We start from the raw sequence: 16,385 nt of genomic DNA, 5'->3' as shown, positions 1-16,385 counted from the left end.
GGGATTCAACAAGGTCATATACAAGCTGGTCTCCAGAATCAAGCATCGGCAGCCCAGCCGATGAATCCTTTCCAACAGGTCAATGGACCACAAGTAACGGCAAATATGCCGATTGCTGGAGATCGTGGGCCACAAAGATATGTGGAGGGATGTCAGCAGGCACCTCCTGTAGAAATTCAACCAGTTCGTCAGCAGGAGGCTGATGCTTTTTGGGCCGATAAGATAGCAGAGATTATGAAGGATCAGTTTGGGATAAAACCCAAGGTCAATACTTATTCTTATCGGACTCCATACCCTCCTGCATACGATTTAATTCCTCTCCCAAATCGGTACAAGGTACCAGATTTCACTAAATTCTCTGGGCAAGATGATACATCAACAATGGAACATGTCAATCGCTTCATTATTCAATGTGGAGAGGCAGCTAACAGAGATGAATTAAGAGTTCGTTTATTTTCGTCATCTTTGTCTGGATCAGCATTTACATGGTTCATTTCATTGCCACCAAATTCTATTATTACTTGGGTTGATCTAGAAAAACAATTCCATAAGTATTTCTTTGCTGGAATCCATGAAAAGAAGCTTACCGATTTAGTAAAATTGAGACAGCGTAATGATGAATCGGTAGAGAGCTTTGTACAAAGGCTACGAGATGTAAAAAATAAGTGCTACAGCCTGGTGCTGGATGATCGGCAGCTTGCCGATTTGGCTTTCCAAGGGTTATTGCCACATCTTAGGGACAGATATGCTTCTCAGGAATTTGAAAGCCTCAGTCATCTTGTGCAAAGGATCTCTGATCAAGATACTAGGGTTTTTGAACCTAAAAAGAACTGGAGTAAAAAGGTATCATTTGTTGAAGAAGTAGGAGATTCTGACTCTGATGAAGAACCAGTTATCGGCTTAGCTGAGTGGGTTAAGAATAAAAAGCCGATATCATGTCCCTTTGGTCAAAAAGAGCCAGAAAAGTTTACCTTTGATATCACCAAGGCCGATAAAATATTTGATCTTCTGCTTCAAGAGGGCCAAATTAAGCTGTCACCTAATCACGTGATCCCATCGGCAGAAGAGTTGAAGAAGATTTTGTACTGCAAATGGCACAATGCAACTTCACACAGTACAAATGAGTGCAAGGTATTTAGGCAACAGTTACAATCGGCTATTGAATCTGGGAGAATTAAGTTTGGTATTTCCAAGACCCAGAAGCCGATGAAAATTGATCAACATCCTTTTCCAGCAAATACGTTGGATGCCAAAGGAAAGACCAAGGTGTTGACGTCAGAGGCTGCTGAGAAAAATGCGTCAGTAGACCCCCAACATCGGATAACTACCGATGATGCAAAAAGTAAGGGTTTGCTAGGAGAAAGTAGTAGTTCCAAAAAACCTCCTCGACCTGGCATTGTGATTACTCATCGAAGGCAGCAGGAGGGTTGGCATCAACGTAATGACCGATATCGGCAACAGCAAGAAATGAGACGTCAGGAAGAGTGGAATCGACATAAAGATCATTGGAGATGTCCGTTCTTCATCCATTGCTGGGAAGAAGGTATTAAATTGCCAACTGTTGAAAATTGCCCTGAGTGTAATGGTTATTACGGAGTCAATCGTTCAGAAAGGAGGTTTCAACGTGTAAATCAGGGTTTGTCTATCAACGAGCCGATCAGAGGCAGAGCATCAGTGCATGATCGGCTGGGGGGCAGACTTAGTGTGCATGAGAGGCTTGGTAAACGCGCTGGATATTTTCCAAGAAATCAAGAGGAGCTTGAGGAGATGGCAAACGCAAGAGTTCCCGATGAGGAGATATTCTACAGGGACCCTAATATACGTCGCGTAGAACTAACTAGGACTTGTTATCAGCCGGTTTGGAAAACCAAGTTTCCTCGATGGTGCCCAGAGGGTCTGACAAAGACGCAGAGAAGGAGGATGCAACGTGAGCGTCAGGAGGATTTATACCAGGAGGAAAATTCCTCCAATGAAAGGCCTGGTCATCAGCAGTGGCAAGTAAAACACAAAAATAAGGGTCCATCGGCAGATGTTAATATGGTATTCATGTTGCCGATGGAGTTTCTGGCAATATCTGATAATGAGGAAGAAGTTGTTTTCTCTGATCAAGTAGCTCAGCTAACGCTAGATCCAATGATGGCTGTTTTTGAGAAACCTACCGATGACGAGAGACAGCATCTTAAGGCTTTATTTGTGAAGGGCAGAGTTGATGGGCAGCCTGTGTCTAAGGTACTTATTGATGGAGGAGCTGCGATTAATATTATGCCTTATGTGATGTATCGGAAACTTGGTAGGGGAGAGCAAGACTTGACCAAAACCGATATGATGTTGAAAGATTTTGAAGGCAATGTGTCACCGGCTAAAGGGGCAGTGTGCGTTGAATTGACCATCGGCAGCAAAACCTTGCCAACGACGTTCTTTGTTATCAGCGGCAAGGGTGCATATAATCTGCTTCTAGGGAGGGATTGGATTCATGCTAATTGTTGTGTTCCTTCTACAATGCATCAATGCCTCGTACAGTGGATTGGGGATAAGATTGAGGTCGTCCCTGGTGATTCTTCTTATATCATCGCATCGGCAGAATCAGATACTTATGAGCGAACCAAATGCATATCAGGAGAAGCTTGGGAAAAAGAGTTCCTTAGAGTTGCTGATTATGAGATTCCACCGATCCAAGCAGTCGGTTCTGAAGAGGAGTTTTAATGGATAGGTTTGCCGATGACGGAAAATTAGGCCAAGGGTTCACATCGGCAGATGATTTAGTAGAAGTAGATATCGGTGATGGTGATAGGTCAAGGCCTACTTTTATTAGTGCTAAGTTAGATTCTAAGTGTAAGCAGCGAATAACAGATTTGTTAAAAGAATATAAAGATTGTTTTGCTTGGGATTATACTGAGATGCCTGGGTTGGACCGATCGATAGTTGAACATCGGTTACCTATCAAATCTGGATTTCGGCCACATCAGCAGCCAGCGCGCCGATGCAACCCTAATGTACTTCCTGACATTAAGGCCGAAATAACTAAGATAATTGAAGCAAAGTTTATTCGGCAATGTCGATACGCAGAGTGGATCTCTAATGTGGTTCCTGTTTATAAGAAAAATGGAAAACTTCGTGTTTGTATTGATTTCAGGAATCTCAACAAAGCCACACCGATGGATGGCTATCCAATGCCGATTGCTGATTTGTTGATTGATGCTGCGGCTGGACATCAAATTATTAGCTTCATGGATGGTAATGCAGGTTACAATCAAATATTCATGGCTGAGGAGGATATTCCCAAGACTGCTTTCAGATGTCCAGGACATGTGGGGTTGTTCGAGTGGATAGTCATGACGTTTGGTTTGAAAAATGCCGGTGCTACTTATCAAAGGGCTATGAACTTTATTTTTCATGAGTACATCGGCACATTAGTGGAGATCTACATTGATGATGTAGTGATTAAGTCTGGGGATATCACAGCACATTTAGCCGATCTACGAAAGATACTGGAGTGCACAAGGAGGCATGGATTGAAGATGAATCCTAATAAATGTGCATTCGGTGTATCGGCAGGACAATTCTTGGGTTTTATGGTGCATCAACGGGGCATTAAAATCAGTGGGAAGTCTATTGATGCAATTAACAAGCTCTTATTCAAGAATTTGAAGGGAAGGAGCGTGTTGTTTATTATTTGAGCAGAAGATCAGTGGATGCTGAGACGAGGTATTCGGCTATCGAGAAATTGTGTCTGTGCTTATACTTTTCTTGTGTCAAATTAAGGCATTATTTGTTATCTGCCGAGTGTATGGTCATATGCAAAGACGATGTGGTCAAGTATATGCTGTCGATGCCGATATTAAGTGGTAGAATCGGCAAATGGATTTTAGCATTATCAGAATTTGAGTTACGCTACAAATCAACTAAGGCAGTTAAAGGGCAAGTGATGGCTGATTTTGTCACTCAGCATTGTAATACGGTGGATTCTTTGGGGATTGCTCCCTGGACACTTTTCTTCGATGGATCCACATGTGGTGAAGGAGCAGGTATCGGCATTGTGTTAATTTCACCTCAAGGAAAGAAGTATGAGTTTTCATTGCCGATTGTTGCTACAGCGACAAATAATCAAGCTGAATACCAAGCCTTGATAAAGGGGTTAGAATTGCTGAAGGAGATACGTGCCGATGTTGTTGAAATCTTTGGCGATTCTATGCTAGTTATAAATCAATTAGATGGAATTTATGAATGCCGAAGTGAAGCTTTGATTCCGTATTATGAAAGATGTTTGCAATTGTTGAAAGGATTTAGAGATTTTCGTCTTGAACATATCTCTCGATTGCATAATGAGGAAGCTAATCGACTAGCTCAGCATGCTTCAGGGTATCAGCCTATTCAGGAAGTGCTAACATCGGCAGTTGATACCGATGACTGGAGGAAAGAGATTGTCGATTATTTAAAGGATCCATGTAAAAAGGTCGAGAGACGTATAAGGTTCCAAGCTGCCAAATATGTGCTCCTCGATGATGAATTATATTATCGAACTATAGATGGAGTTTTACTCAGATGTGTTAGCAATGATGAATCGAAAAGCTTGATGGGTGAAATTCATGAAGGAGTATGTGGGGCACATCAATCGGCTTTCAAGATGAAATGGATGATCAGAAGGAATGGGTACTATTGGCCGACCATTCTTGAAGATTGTTTTAAATATTTTAAGGGATGCCAGGGGTGTCAAAAGTTTGGTAATATTCAAAGAGCGCCTGCATCGGCTATGAATCCTATAATCAAACCATGACCGTTCCGGGGATGGGCTATTGATCTCATTGGTCAGATCTATCCGCCATCGAGTAAAGGACATAAATTTATTCTGGTTGCTACCGATTATTTCACAAAGTGGGTTGAGGCAATTCCTTTAAAGAAGGTGACATCGGTCAATATGATTGATTTTGTGAAAGAGCATATTGTTTACCGATTTGGTATTCCTCAGACTATCACTACCGATCAGGGTACTATGTTTACATCAGGGGAATTTGATGAGTTTGCTGTAGGTATGGGAATTAAAATTTTAAATTCTTCTCCATATTATGCTCAAGCTAATGGTCAAGCTGAGGCTTCTAACAAAGGGATCATCAAACTCATTAAGCGCAAAATTGAAGAAAATCCTAGGAGGTGGCATACAGTATTAAATGAAGCCTTGTGGTCATATCGGATGTCATGCCATGGTGCAACCGAAGTGACGCCTTATCAGTTAGTATATGGACACGATGCAGTGTTGCCTTGGGAAATTAAGGTTGGCTCTAGACGAATACGTTCTCAAAATCAGCTGACAGCCGATGAGTATAATACTCTTATGAAAGATGAGTTGGAAGATGTGGCGGGTCATCGGTTAAGGGCTTTAGTTAGTATTGAAGAAAATAAGAAAAGAGTAGCTAGATGGTATGACAAGAAGGTGAAAGTAAAAGAGTTTGCCGATGGAGATCTGGTCTGGAAATTGATTTTACCGATTGGGACTAAAAGTTCAAAGTTTGGAAAGTGGTCTCCTAATTGGGAAGGTCCATATCGGATAAGTCAGTCTATTCCTGGTAATGCATATATTTTAGAAACCCTCGAAGGGGTTGTGTTTCCCAGAGCGTTAAATGGAAAATATTTAAAGAAATATTACCCTAGTATCTGGACAGATGCATAAAAGTATAAGTGCCGATAACAGTACTATCGGCTAGAATTATGCAAGGGTATCAATGTCTCATAAAGTGCCGATACAATAAATAAGATTACACGTTCAGCAAGGATTGGATAGCTAATATCGCACGCAGGCGAATCTGGTCAGCTTCTTCCATTTCTTTGATATCGTCATCGGCAGCACCTTCCACAGGCTTGAGTTTCTTCTTCATGGCTAAAGCTTTGCGAGCTTGGATATCTCTTTCTTGCTGAAGGGCTTTGACGGCATTGGGTAGCTGGCTTTCTTCTTGTTGAGCATGAGTTAAGGCTGCATCGATTTCTTTCAATTCGGCTAATAGAGCTGCCTTCCTTGCCGATAGATCCAAGATTTTCTGCTTAAGTGCAGCACCCGAAGTCTGCAAGTTGACGATGCCCTTGTGCTTTTCATCAGCGATTTGTTTCAGTTGTAGCATCTCCTCTTTAAGTTGAGCTTGAGCTGCTCTATCGGCAATGCGCTGAGCAGCCCGTTGATATTGCAGTTGACGACTTTCTAAGTGAGCTGCTGGGAAGAGTATTTCTTCAACATCGGCAGGGACCTGGCCGCGAATTGTTTTGAAAATTGCCTTTGCGGGGTCCGAATCATCTACCAGTTGGGCGGTACTTTGCTGTAGCAAGTTCAGGAGGGTTTCCAACTTGGATTTAGTTTCTGCCGATATTGTTCCCAGTGCAAGGGAAGAGCTTGTCTTCTCTCCATCGTCGTCAGAGATGTCAATGGCAAAGGAAAATAGGCTGTTCGGGGAATCTTGTTCCTGAAAGAAAGACAAGGAGATCAATCAAGGGTAAGTATGAGTATTGTAAAATCAGGTAGGTTGATCGGTTTACCTGTTTCAAGGCAATTTCCTGTGCTTGACTGGAGGAAGCAACCTGGAGTATGTCGTGTGGATCGGCTGAGCTTGCCGATGGGATATCCTCTGTGACTTCATCGGTGGTAGGCTCTTGAGGTGTGATGACCGATGACATTGGGGCAGATGTAGGGATCGGCATAGACCTTTGTCGTTTTGGCTGTGCTTCAGTATCTGTTGAAGCTTTGCGCTTTGCTTGGACATCGGCAACGATCGGCTGGGGGGCATCGACACTTGTTGGTTGTGAAGCTTGAGCATCTGGTACGTTTGCCGATGTACCCAATTGTTGCTGTAAAACAAGTGTGAGATATGATATTTAACAGATAAAATGTAAAGTCAAGAAGCTACCTCTGAAGGAGTGGTGCTTGATATCGGCGGAATTGCCGATGATGATCCAGTAGCAGCTCTTACCCCCTGATGATTAAGGTTGATATAGTTTGTGATTGGCATAAGTGAAAATAAACAAGGTTGTTACCTTAAAGGCTTTGACCAAGGTTGTAGCAGCGGCCGATGGAGTAGCCCTGGATATAGCCAATTTTGACTTAGAAGTGATGGTCTTGGTACGAATCTTCTGGTGGGTCAAAGCGGCTAAGGTGGGAGCGTTGTAGCCGATCGGCGATGTTGGAGAAATCTATTTATAAGCCGGCCAGGATAAGGGTATTTTGGACTTATCTCTATGACGCGCGTATATAGGTCAAGGCGGTGCAGGGGGATATGGTAACTATTCGCGCGATAATCAGGGGATTGTACAGATGAGTTAATAACAAGCAATCATGACTTGGAAGGGATATTGATACATGATATTTTAATTCTTAAAATGGCAGCATTATCATGTTAGGATCTTGCCGATGGGTTATTATTTTGGTATCTCAATCAAGGCAAGAGTGGTTGGCGATTGTGCGATATTTACTGAGGTGCGTGGATCAAGATTAGATTTGATTGGATTTGATAACAAATCAAGTTTTGGCTTGGAGAATGAGTTACGGTAATTGGGCAAAGGCAAGCGTTATCTGGAGTAAATTTCGGAGCATTAATGGTTTTATACTCCGAAATTGGGGGGCATGTGTTGACACCGTTTTTTTTTGCACATGTCAAAATAATCGGAGTGGACCAATCGGCAAGGGGAAAGTTATTGAATACTTTGATAGCCAATGAAAGCCAGTTTGTAAAAATGGTTGCCGATAGTTGGTGATGATTGATGGAAAGGTTGATTTGGACTCGGGCGTTGCCGATGAGGTTGGAGGAGTTGTTGTCGATGCCGATGAAGGAAGACTTAAAGACTACTGCCGATGAAGCAGGGAGTATGCCGATGAAGGAAGACTTGAAGACTACTGCCGATGAAGCAGGGAGTATGCCGATGAAGGAAGACTTGAAGCCTGCTGCCGATGAAATAGGGAGTATGCCGATGGGAAGGAGGACAGTGAGATTTCCATCGTAATTAAGGCGGACAGGGAAATAGATAGGAGTTGGTTTCCTTTTCTGTATTTGTTAGGTTATAATTCGTGTAAGAGTCACGTGTTTCTTTAGATACGGGATTGGTGTCCTAGTTGTGTTTGGTTGTGTCTCTTTAGATCAGGGTATAAATATGGAGTAAAGGGCAATGTAATAGATAATATATCAATCAATATCAAAACCAACTTTTTATTCCTATTTGCATCTACTTACTTTTCGGCGACTTCGTCAATTTGCATATTTTTCCTCTTTACGAGTTCTCATTGATTCGGCGAGCTGCATCGCTTCAGTGCGACCTTCGGCGACTCTCGAGTTCCGTGTGAGCACCTCTTGGCCGTGACTTCCGGGCGTATCGCTGTTGTCAGGATCAAAGTGTTCGTGTCTTCATCCTTGTCGATTAGTAGGTCAAATCGACTGGCACGCTTTGGATATCGATTCGGGTATTAGCCCTTTGTGTTTGCAGATCACTTTTGCATCAACAGGTCGTATGTGGTCTGCCATCCGGAACTTGCTAGGATGACGAAGCTGACACGCAGAGAGCCCCCCTACCTGGCGCGCCAACTGTCGGTGTTTTGGAACCGGGGGTCCCTCAACCAACGAGTGAATTTGTACTGCGTGTCCCTAATCCCGGATGGTGATGCAAAGAGACACAAGGTTTATACTGGTTCGGGCAGTCGAGGCCCTACGTCCAGTCTGAGAGATTGATCTTGTATTCCTTGCACCGGAGTGCTCGTGGTAGGGGGTTACAAGCTGAGTGAGAGAGGGAGCTAGCCCCAGGTCTCGGCGAGGGTGGTGCGAACTGCTTGGGACGTTGCTCCCAAGCAGCGTGGAAGTGCGTGATTCTATCGGTGTGTTTTTCCTTCTGCCCCCCCCCAGAAATGGCCCTGGCTACCTCCTTTTATAGTCACAAGGAGGAAGCGAGAGGTACATGAGAAGGCTACTATTTGCTGACGTATTCCGCTCCCTGAAGCAGTATGGCGTCGTGGGAGTTCCAGTCGATGTCTAGTCGGTATGGTCTTCAAGGCTGACGACATGCTGCGCTCTTGTACTTTTGTTGACTTGGTGAAATGCCGAGGCCTGGTGGCTGCTGTAGTAGGCTGTGTCGAGACCTATCGCGCTGAGGCCGAGACCCACTGTGCTGAGGCCTGCTGTGCCGAGGCCTTTAGCGGGTGGCAATGTGAGGTCTGGGCGGCCATCGCCGATAGTTGATTTGGGCGGAACAGTGCCGAACATGCGTCTACAGGATACGGTGCCCTGTATCGTCAGTAAGGGATGGTAAAAAGGCGATTTGACCGTTGTCCTGTCGCGGCATACTGCCGATCGTGACTTTCGTAGTGAGGGCAGCTGGGTGCATTAATTGGATGCGATAGCCTGCCAGAGTGGCTTTTGAGGTGGAGGTGACGAGATTGCGGGACGAGCCCAGCCTCGGGCGAGGCGGAGCATGGCCAGTTCGCCCGAGGCCCTACCGGGAGTCTCGGGCGAGGCGGAATCCGAGGCTCATCGGGGGTCTCGAGCGGGGCGGAGCGGTCGGTTCGCTGGCCCCGAGGTCACAGGAACCCGGTTCTGACTCCCCACGTCGTGTCCGTCCTTGGTGCAGGAGTTTAGGCAGCACAGTAGCCGGTAACCCTTGCACAGTCCCGTCGTGGATGGCAGGGTGCTGACGTGACGGACGTCTGGTCTGCCACGTCGCTGCACTGCGCCGTCGTGTGATTTGTCGGAGTGGTTGAGCGCCTCGATGGGACGTGCGGAAGTGACATGCTGGTCGTACTCGGTCTTGTGCGTCGTGGGGCTCCAGTACGGCTCGATGCAGGACATGGCGGGCGACGTGCGGGTTGCCGTGTAATGACGTCGTAGGGGGCAGCGGCTATGCCGAGGCCGAGCCATCGCGGGGGGCTCGGTGGTCATGGACCCTCAGGCTGCCGAGCCCGTGAAGCAAACTGTCGAGGTCCTTGGGGGGAGTTATTGGCCTTGGGTACTGATTCCGAGGCTACAGTAGCCCAGATGTGGCTCCCCACGCTGCATCGTCCTCGGTGCAGGAGTTGGCAGCATAGTGAGGCATGGGCGTCACGGTGGTTAGTACAGTGGCGGGTAACCCCTGCCCAGTCCTGCCTCCTGTCCCATCGGCCATTCTGCTGTACTGTGCCGGGCGTGCGGCTGTTGTCAGGGGCAGCAGTTGGCTGAAACGTCGTGACACGACGTTTTGCCAGAGGGACGGGAGAGGGAAGAGGTGGCGGAGTGCTGCCGAGTCCGCCTTGCGCGAGACAGAGGGTCGGTGGCCCGGCCGAGGCCTTTGACGGGGAATCGGCCGAGGCCCGTGGTGAGGGGCCTCGGGCGAAGCGGAGGGTCGGCCGAGGCTCGCGGCGATGGGGCCTCGGGCGAGTCGGACAATTGGCCGAGGCCAGCAGCGTTTAGCTGGTTTCGATCTTTACGAAGTCTAAGCAGTCGTTTTTGGATCTTGCTTAGGGTACCCCTTCTCTCGGTATCCGACATTACTCTACTAGCGTTGTGGGGACCAGGCCATAATACTTGAAGATTCATGTGTGTGTGTGTGAAGCAGCTTGGCTCACGCTATTCACCCTTCTTTTTCTTCTGCGTTGCAGGACCAAAAGCCCTCTGACGAAACGCACGGCCGGAAGGATGAGCTGATGACGCAGTGCATCCAATAATTGGGATCCTGCACGCCACCTCCACGAATCAAAAGGGTTTTTATCCACTTGGTTGGCTGGCTTCCGGCCGGATCTCCTACAGGGTAGAGGTAGCCAGACAAGCCTCAGGACAAAGACGGAGCCCGTCGCTATCTCGCTTCATCGGTGTGGTGTGCTGGGAGCACCAGCCGCCGCCCGATCACCGAAGCTGACGGCTGGGGTCACACGTGGCCCTCGTGGGTGCGGACAGGCCTCACCTGACGGCCTCCTCATCCTCTGCAGCAGTCGCCAATGGCCGTCAGCAGATTTGGAGGTCTTCGACCGCCTGACGTGACGACGTCTGACACCCCGGAATTTTGTTTTCGTTGCAGGATCTTTTATTTTTGTATTATTATTATTGAATTGATTTATATTTTGATGTTTACAGCAAGTTTGCTCTGCGCCAACTGAGAATAGACCCCGGAGCAATATAATAATAAGTAAATTAAAATAAAATAAGTGGCAAGAGTACAGAAAGAATTTCTGGGAATGTAACAGTAGAAGACTTTTCTTGGCCTAACTTGCTTGGGTTGGGTTGTGATTGTGTAGTAGAAAAAAAATGTGCTTTAGCTGGTCCTTTCGGGCGTCCATTTGTTTGTTAGTATGTTTACAGGGATGTGAGGATGTCTAAGTCAAGTAAAGAGAATTGAAAGTAGCACTACTTTTAATGGACTACTAATGTTGTTATTATTCAAAGAAGAAAGCCTGTTTTCTTTGTGCGACGAAACATTCAAAGAGTAATGAGACTGAGCTGCGGCCTGACTTTTCTATGATTTGCCGCGGCCTCGACATTCACACGCAACTTGTTCAACGGCACAGTGGGCTAATTGCTTGCTTGCTTTGTCATCGGCCGGCACGCAAATTAATTAGTTTGCCCAAACTACCCTTCCCCTTCTTCATCCTTGTTGTTTCGACACGGCAAGAAGAAGAGGAGCACGGAATGAATCAAGAGAGGAGTGGACAGAGGAGGGAGGGTACGAGCTTCACCTCGTACAGGCGGACGACGTTGGGGTGCTTGAGCAGCTTCAGCGTCGCGATCTCCCTCTTGATCTGCGCCCGGCCGGTCGGCCACTCGGTCAGCACCGGAGTATGTAATCGGAACTCAGACAAGCAAAGGAAGGAAAGAACCAGCGGCCGGCACCGATTGATTCCGAGAGGGGAATCGACCGAAACCGAACCGGTGGGCGGGCGGGGCAGACGCACCTGCTCGTTGATCTTCATGGCGAGGATGCGCTGGCGGTCGAGGATCTTGATGGCGAAGGTCCGGCCCGTGTCCGCGTGCCGCGCCAGCTTCACCTTGCCGAAGTGGCCCTCCCCGAGCGTCCGCCCCATCTCGTACTTCCCCATCCGCATTCCCCCGCCGCCGGTACGGTGCTCGCTCGTCGATCCTCGGCGGGGCGTCGACGCACGCAGCAGCTCTCGGCGGGCGGAAGGGCCGCGCGCGACTCGACAGCGCCCGCCCGCCCGCGCGCGTGCGGTGAACTAATAACTAGAGGCTCTGCTGCGGCCGTGCGGCGGGCCGGTAACGTTAGGTGGGGAGGGGGCGGAGGGAAGCAGCTAGCTAGCGGCCATCGCCAAGCAGCGCGTGCGGGTTTATACCGAACCATCGTCGATGGATATCGGGGAGGCAAGGGACCCGCGACAGGGCCCACACACTCTATTGTTCTAGGCTTCTAGCGTTCGTGTGCTATACTCCTACTAGTTTTTACTTTAAAAAAAACATTTTCCCTTTTTAATGTGAGGTGTTGCGTTGCGACTTTGCGAGACTTAGCCCGCATCATGAGTATTTTGAAAATTTTTATGGTGTTTGTTCGGTTCATGATTTTGCGGACGTATAATAGTTTTAATTTATTTTTTTGGGGTTCATGCATGTAGCAGGTTTGGTTTTTGCTTATGTCGAGACGCGGATCGTTCTCCAGAATAATGCGACCAGGATGTGGCCAAGAGGAGTTGGGGTCTGATCTTTCAAAACTCTATTATTATTGTATACTGAAGATTGTCGATTGCTCAGTGTTTGGTGTCGATCTTGCTTTCACCAGCCTCTTGTGTACGTTGCAACTACGGGGAACAGGAGCTTTGCCGTCGGTAAATTCTTTGTCAAGTGTAATACTCGGCAAAGAGCACACGGTAAAAATCATATCGGCAAACTAACTTTGCCGAGTGTTTTTTGTCGGGTTACCGAGTGTAAAAAAAAACACTCAACAAATAATTTTTCAGAAAAAATAAAAAAAAACAAGCCGCCGTCTTCTCCTCGCCGCGCCGCCACCACGCCGCACCACCTCCACGCCGTGCCGCCACCACGTCCAGGTGAAAGGTCCTAATATGGCTAGAGGGGGGTGAATAGCCTATTTAAAAATCTACAAATCAACTAGAGCAATTTGATTAGTATGACAAATAGCGTAATGCAAACTTGCTCTAGCTCTACAAGGGTTGCAAGCCACCTATCCAACAATTCTAGTTGCAATAAATACTTAGGCACACAAACTAGCTATGTAAATACTCACTAAGAGCTCTCAACCTTACTACTCTAAAGAGCTCAACTAGATGAATGTAAATAATAAAGCAAGCTCTTAATTCTAATTACACTAAAGAGCTTGTATCAACTAGTTTGCAAGAATGTAAATGAGTGAGTAGAGTGATTATACCGACGTGTAGGGGATGAACCAATCACAAGATGAATATATAGCCAATCACCGGGAGAATGCCAAAGACAAGAGACAATCGATTTTCTCTCGAGGTTCACGTGCTTGCCAACACGCTACGTCCCCGTTGTGTCGACCAACACTTGGTGGTTCGGCGGCTAAGAGGTGTTTCACAAACCTCGTCCACATGATTGGACACCGCAAGAACCGACCCACAAATGAGGTAACTCAATGACACGAGCAATTTACTAGAGTTACCTTTCGGCGCTCCGCCGGGGAAGGTACAACTCCCCTCACAATCACCGGAGACGGCCACGAACAATCACCAACTCGTGCCGATCCTCCACCGCTGCTCCAACCGTCTAGGTGGTGGCAACCACCAAAAGAAACAAGCGAAATCCGCAGCGCAACACGAATACCAAGTGCCTCTAGATGCAATCACTCAAGCAATGCACTTGGATTTTCTTCCAATCTCACAATGATGATGGATCAATGATAGAGATGAGTGGGAGGGCTTTGACTAAGCTCACAAGGTTGTTATGTCAATAAAAATGTGCCAGAGTTATCCCTTGAGCCGGCCATGGGGCTATAAATAGAGCCCCCATCAAATAGAGCCGTTATACCCCTTCACTGGGCAAAGCACGCTCTGACCAGACGCTCCGGTCATACCGACCGGACGCTGGCCCTCAGCGTCCGGTCGCCCGATGTACGCCATGCGTCACTAGCTTCAAACACTGTTCGTCAGATTTCAACGACTACGACGCTGACCGGACGCTACGGTCAAAACTGACCGGACGCTGAAGCCCTAGCGTCCGGCCGTTTCCAGTAAGCTCCCCGAGGCATGTTTTTTCGACCGGACGCGTCCAGTCCACCTTGATCGGACGTAGCCAGCGTCCGGTGCTCAACCCTTAGCCACTGTGCAGACCCGTCAGTTTGACCGGACGTAGAAACCAGCGTCCGGTGCATCTCAGGCCCAGCGTCCGGTGCAACACCGAAACTGGCGACCTCTTTGTCAGCTCGACCGGACATAGCCTTTCAGCGTCCGGTCACTGAGTGACCCAGCGTTCGGTCAGTAGACCGACGCCAGCATCATTTTGACCAACTCCATTTCAACTCTAACTTCTTCACCCTTGCTCAAATATGCCAACCACCAAGAATTTTGCATCCAGCGCAATAGAAAATAGGTATTTCATTTTCCTAAAAGGGACCCAAACCCATCTCAACCCTGCAAACACCTTGTGCACATGTGTTAGCATATTTTCACAAATATTATCAAGGGTGTTAGCACTCCACTAGATCCTAAATGCATATGCAATGAGTTAGAGCATCTAGTGGCACTTTGATAACCGCATTCCGATATGAGTTTCACTTCTCTTAATAGTACGACTATCTATCCTAAATGTGATCACACTCACTAAGTGTCTTGATCACTAAAACAAAATGGCTCCTACATTTTATACCTTTGCCTTGAGCCTTTTGTTTTTCTCTTTCTTCTTTTCCAAGTTTGAGCATTTGACCATCACCATGCCGTCACCATTGTCATGATCTTCGCCATTGCTTCATCACTTGGAGTAGTGCTACCTATCTCATAATCATCTTAATAAACTAGGTTAGCACTTAGGGTTTCATCAATTAACCAAAACCAAACTAGAGCTTTCAATCTCCACCTTTTTGGTAATTGATGACAACCCTTATACAAAGATATGAATTAAAGTTCATTTGAATCCATGTTGCTTGCCCAAGCATATTTACCATGTATAAAGGATATGGACAAGTTTCATGAACTCTAAATGGTAGTAATTGCTCCCCCTACATATGTGCTAAGAGTTTGGATTGTAGCTTGCACATATGTTTAGATAGGAAATATAGGAGTCAATTTCTACCAAGTGATGATAAGGTATAAGAGATGGACCTTTGAAGCGTGATACCAATCGGAGTGCACCAATATACTATCCTTAGCACCATTAGTAACTAGACATACACAAAAACTAGAATACCCCATGAGATCAATATTAAAAGCAAGGGTCTAGTTTTCATAATGTGAGCATGAGTCTAGTTACTTTTAGCCTATGCATGCTAGTTTTTTATTTCATCATTCAAACCTATAACTAGCATACACCACACAAGCATGGATGTTGAAACTTAGAATTTGTACCATGCGAGCAAATATATGAAATGTTCATTCAAATGCATCATACAAGTTTATGAGCTTGCTCCCCCTACTTGTGTGCTCAAAATTTTAATTGATCCCTTTCCTTTATCATATCTCTCCCCTTATGTCCAATACTCCCCTATCACTCATATCTTTGTTTCTCTCCCTCTTTGTCAACAATTAGCACAAAAGATGAGCTTAAATTATGGATAGGTTGGGGTGAAATCATGTGAAATAAGGATCATTTTCTCAATTTTGGTTCAATCTAGATTATTTGCAAAAGATATTTAACTCGGTTTGATCTAAGGACAAGCTTCTTCACATATCCAAATAAGGGTTATCTTGTACCATGTTGAGTTAAACACTTATAGCTCATTTTCTAAATCAAACACTAGGTTTACAAGCCCACAAACATGTCATATGCTACCACTAGATCATTTTAAACATACAAACAATAGTGGTACCATATAAGCATCAAATTCATTTGATTTTCATGAATGAGCCTAGGACATGATGAGAATGACTAGATGCACTAAACAAGTCCTTAGTAATAAATGGATGACATGTCAATCAACTTTACCTTGCTTTGCTCGAAGGAGAGGCATGTCATATAATGGGGGTGCATCAACACATATTGGAGAAGTCAAGTATGTTCAATTCATTTCTTAGCTTGCAAAATCTCTTCTCATCAAGTGGCTTGGTGAATATGTCGGCAAGTTGATCTTCGGTGCCCACACTCTCTATGCAAATGTCCTCTTTTTGTTGATGATCTCTTATGAAATGATGGCGGACATCAATATGCTTTGTTCTTGAGTGTTGAACCGGGTTGTTGGTGAGCTTTACGGCACTTTCATTATCACATAGCAATGGCACTTGCTTGAACTTGATTCCAAAGTCACTCAAAGTGGCCTTCATC

At 46.1% G+C, this 16,385-nt stretch overlaps 2 protein-coding genes across 6 annotated transcripts in view; one reads left to right on the top strand and one right to left on the bottom strand.

The window, feature by feature from the left end:
• LOC136550452 (pentatricopeptide repeat-containing protein At5g48910-like) overlaps positions 1 to 10,912 on the top strand; it is a 33,797-nt gene extending 22,885 nt beyond the window's left edge. Inside the window, exon 2 of the mRNA XM_066542031.1 lies at positions 10,592 to 10,912. The gene's annotated coding sequence lies outside the window, so the exon portion shown is untranslated. The remainder of the gene's footprint in view (positions 1 to 10,591) is intronic.
• LOC136550454 (CBL-interacting protein kinase 21-like) overlaps positions 1 to 12,259 on the bottom strand; it is a 32,181-nt gene extending 19,922 nt beyond the window's left edge. Inside the window, exons 1-5 of one of the 5 annotated variants that reach the window (XM_066542035.1) lie at positions 11,879 to 12,259; positions 11,663 to 11,725; positions 6,888 to 6,953; positions 6,520 to 6,828; positions 5,639 to 6,446 (exon numbers count right to left, since the gene is read on the bottom strand). In XM_066542035.1, the coding sequence (XP_066398132.1) occupies positions 5,751 to 6,446; positions 6,520 to 6,828; positions 6,888 to 6,953; positions 11,663 to 11,725; positions 11,879 to 12,028 (1,284 nt within the window). In that variant the 5' untranslated portion in view covers positions 12,029 to 12,259 and the 3' untranslated portion in view covers positions 5,639 to 5,750. Of the gene's footprint in view, positions 1 to 5,638; positions 6,447 to 6,519; positions 6,829 to 6,887; positions 6,954 to 11,662; positions 11,726 to 11,878 lie in introns of those variants that run through there. The other 4 variants (XM_066542037.1, XM_066542034.1, XM_066542032.1 and 1 more) reach the window with 4 other exon arrangements.
• Between the last annotated feature and the right edge of the window lie 4,126 nt (positions 12,260 to 16,385).

This window comes from Miscanthus floridulus, chromosome 4 (assembly GCF_019320115.1).
Source record: "Miscanthus floridulus cultivar M001 chromosome 4, ASM1932011v1, whole genome shotgun sequence".
NCBI classification, from domain to species: domain Eukaryota; kingdom Viridiplantae; phylum Streptophyta; class Magnoliopsida; order Poales; family Poaceae; genus Miscanthus; species Miscanthus floridulus.
The sequence above is the reverse complement of the archived record's forward strand: the minus strand, read 5'-3'. Positions and strand labels throughout refer to the sequence as shown.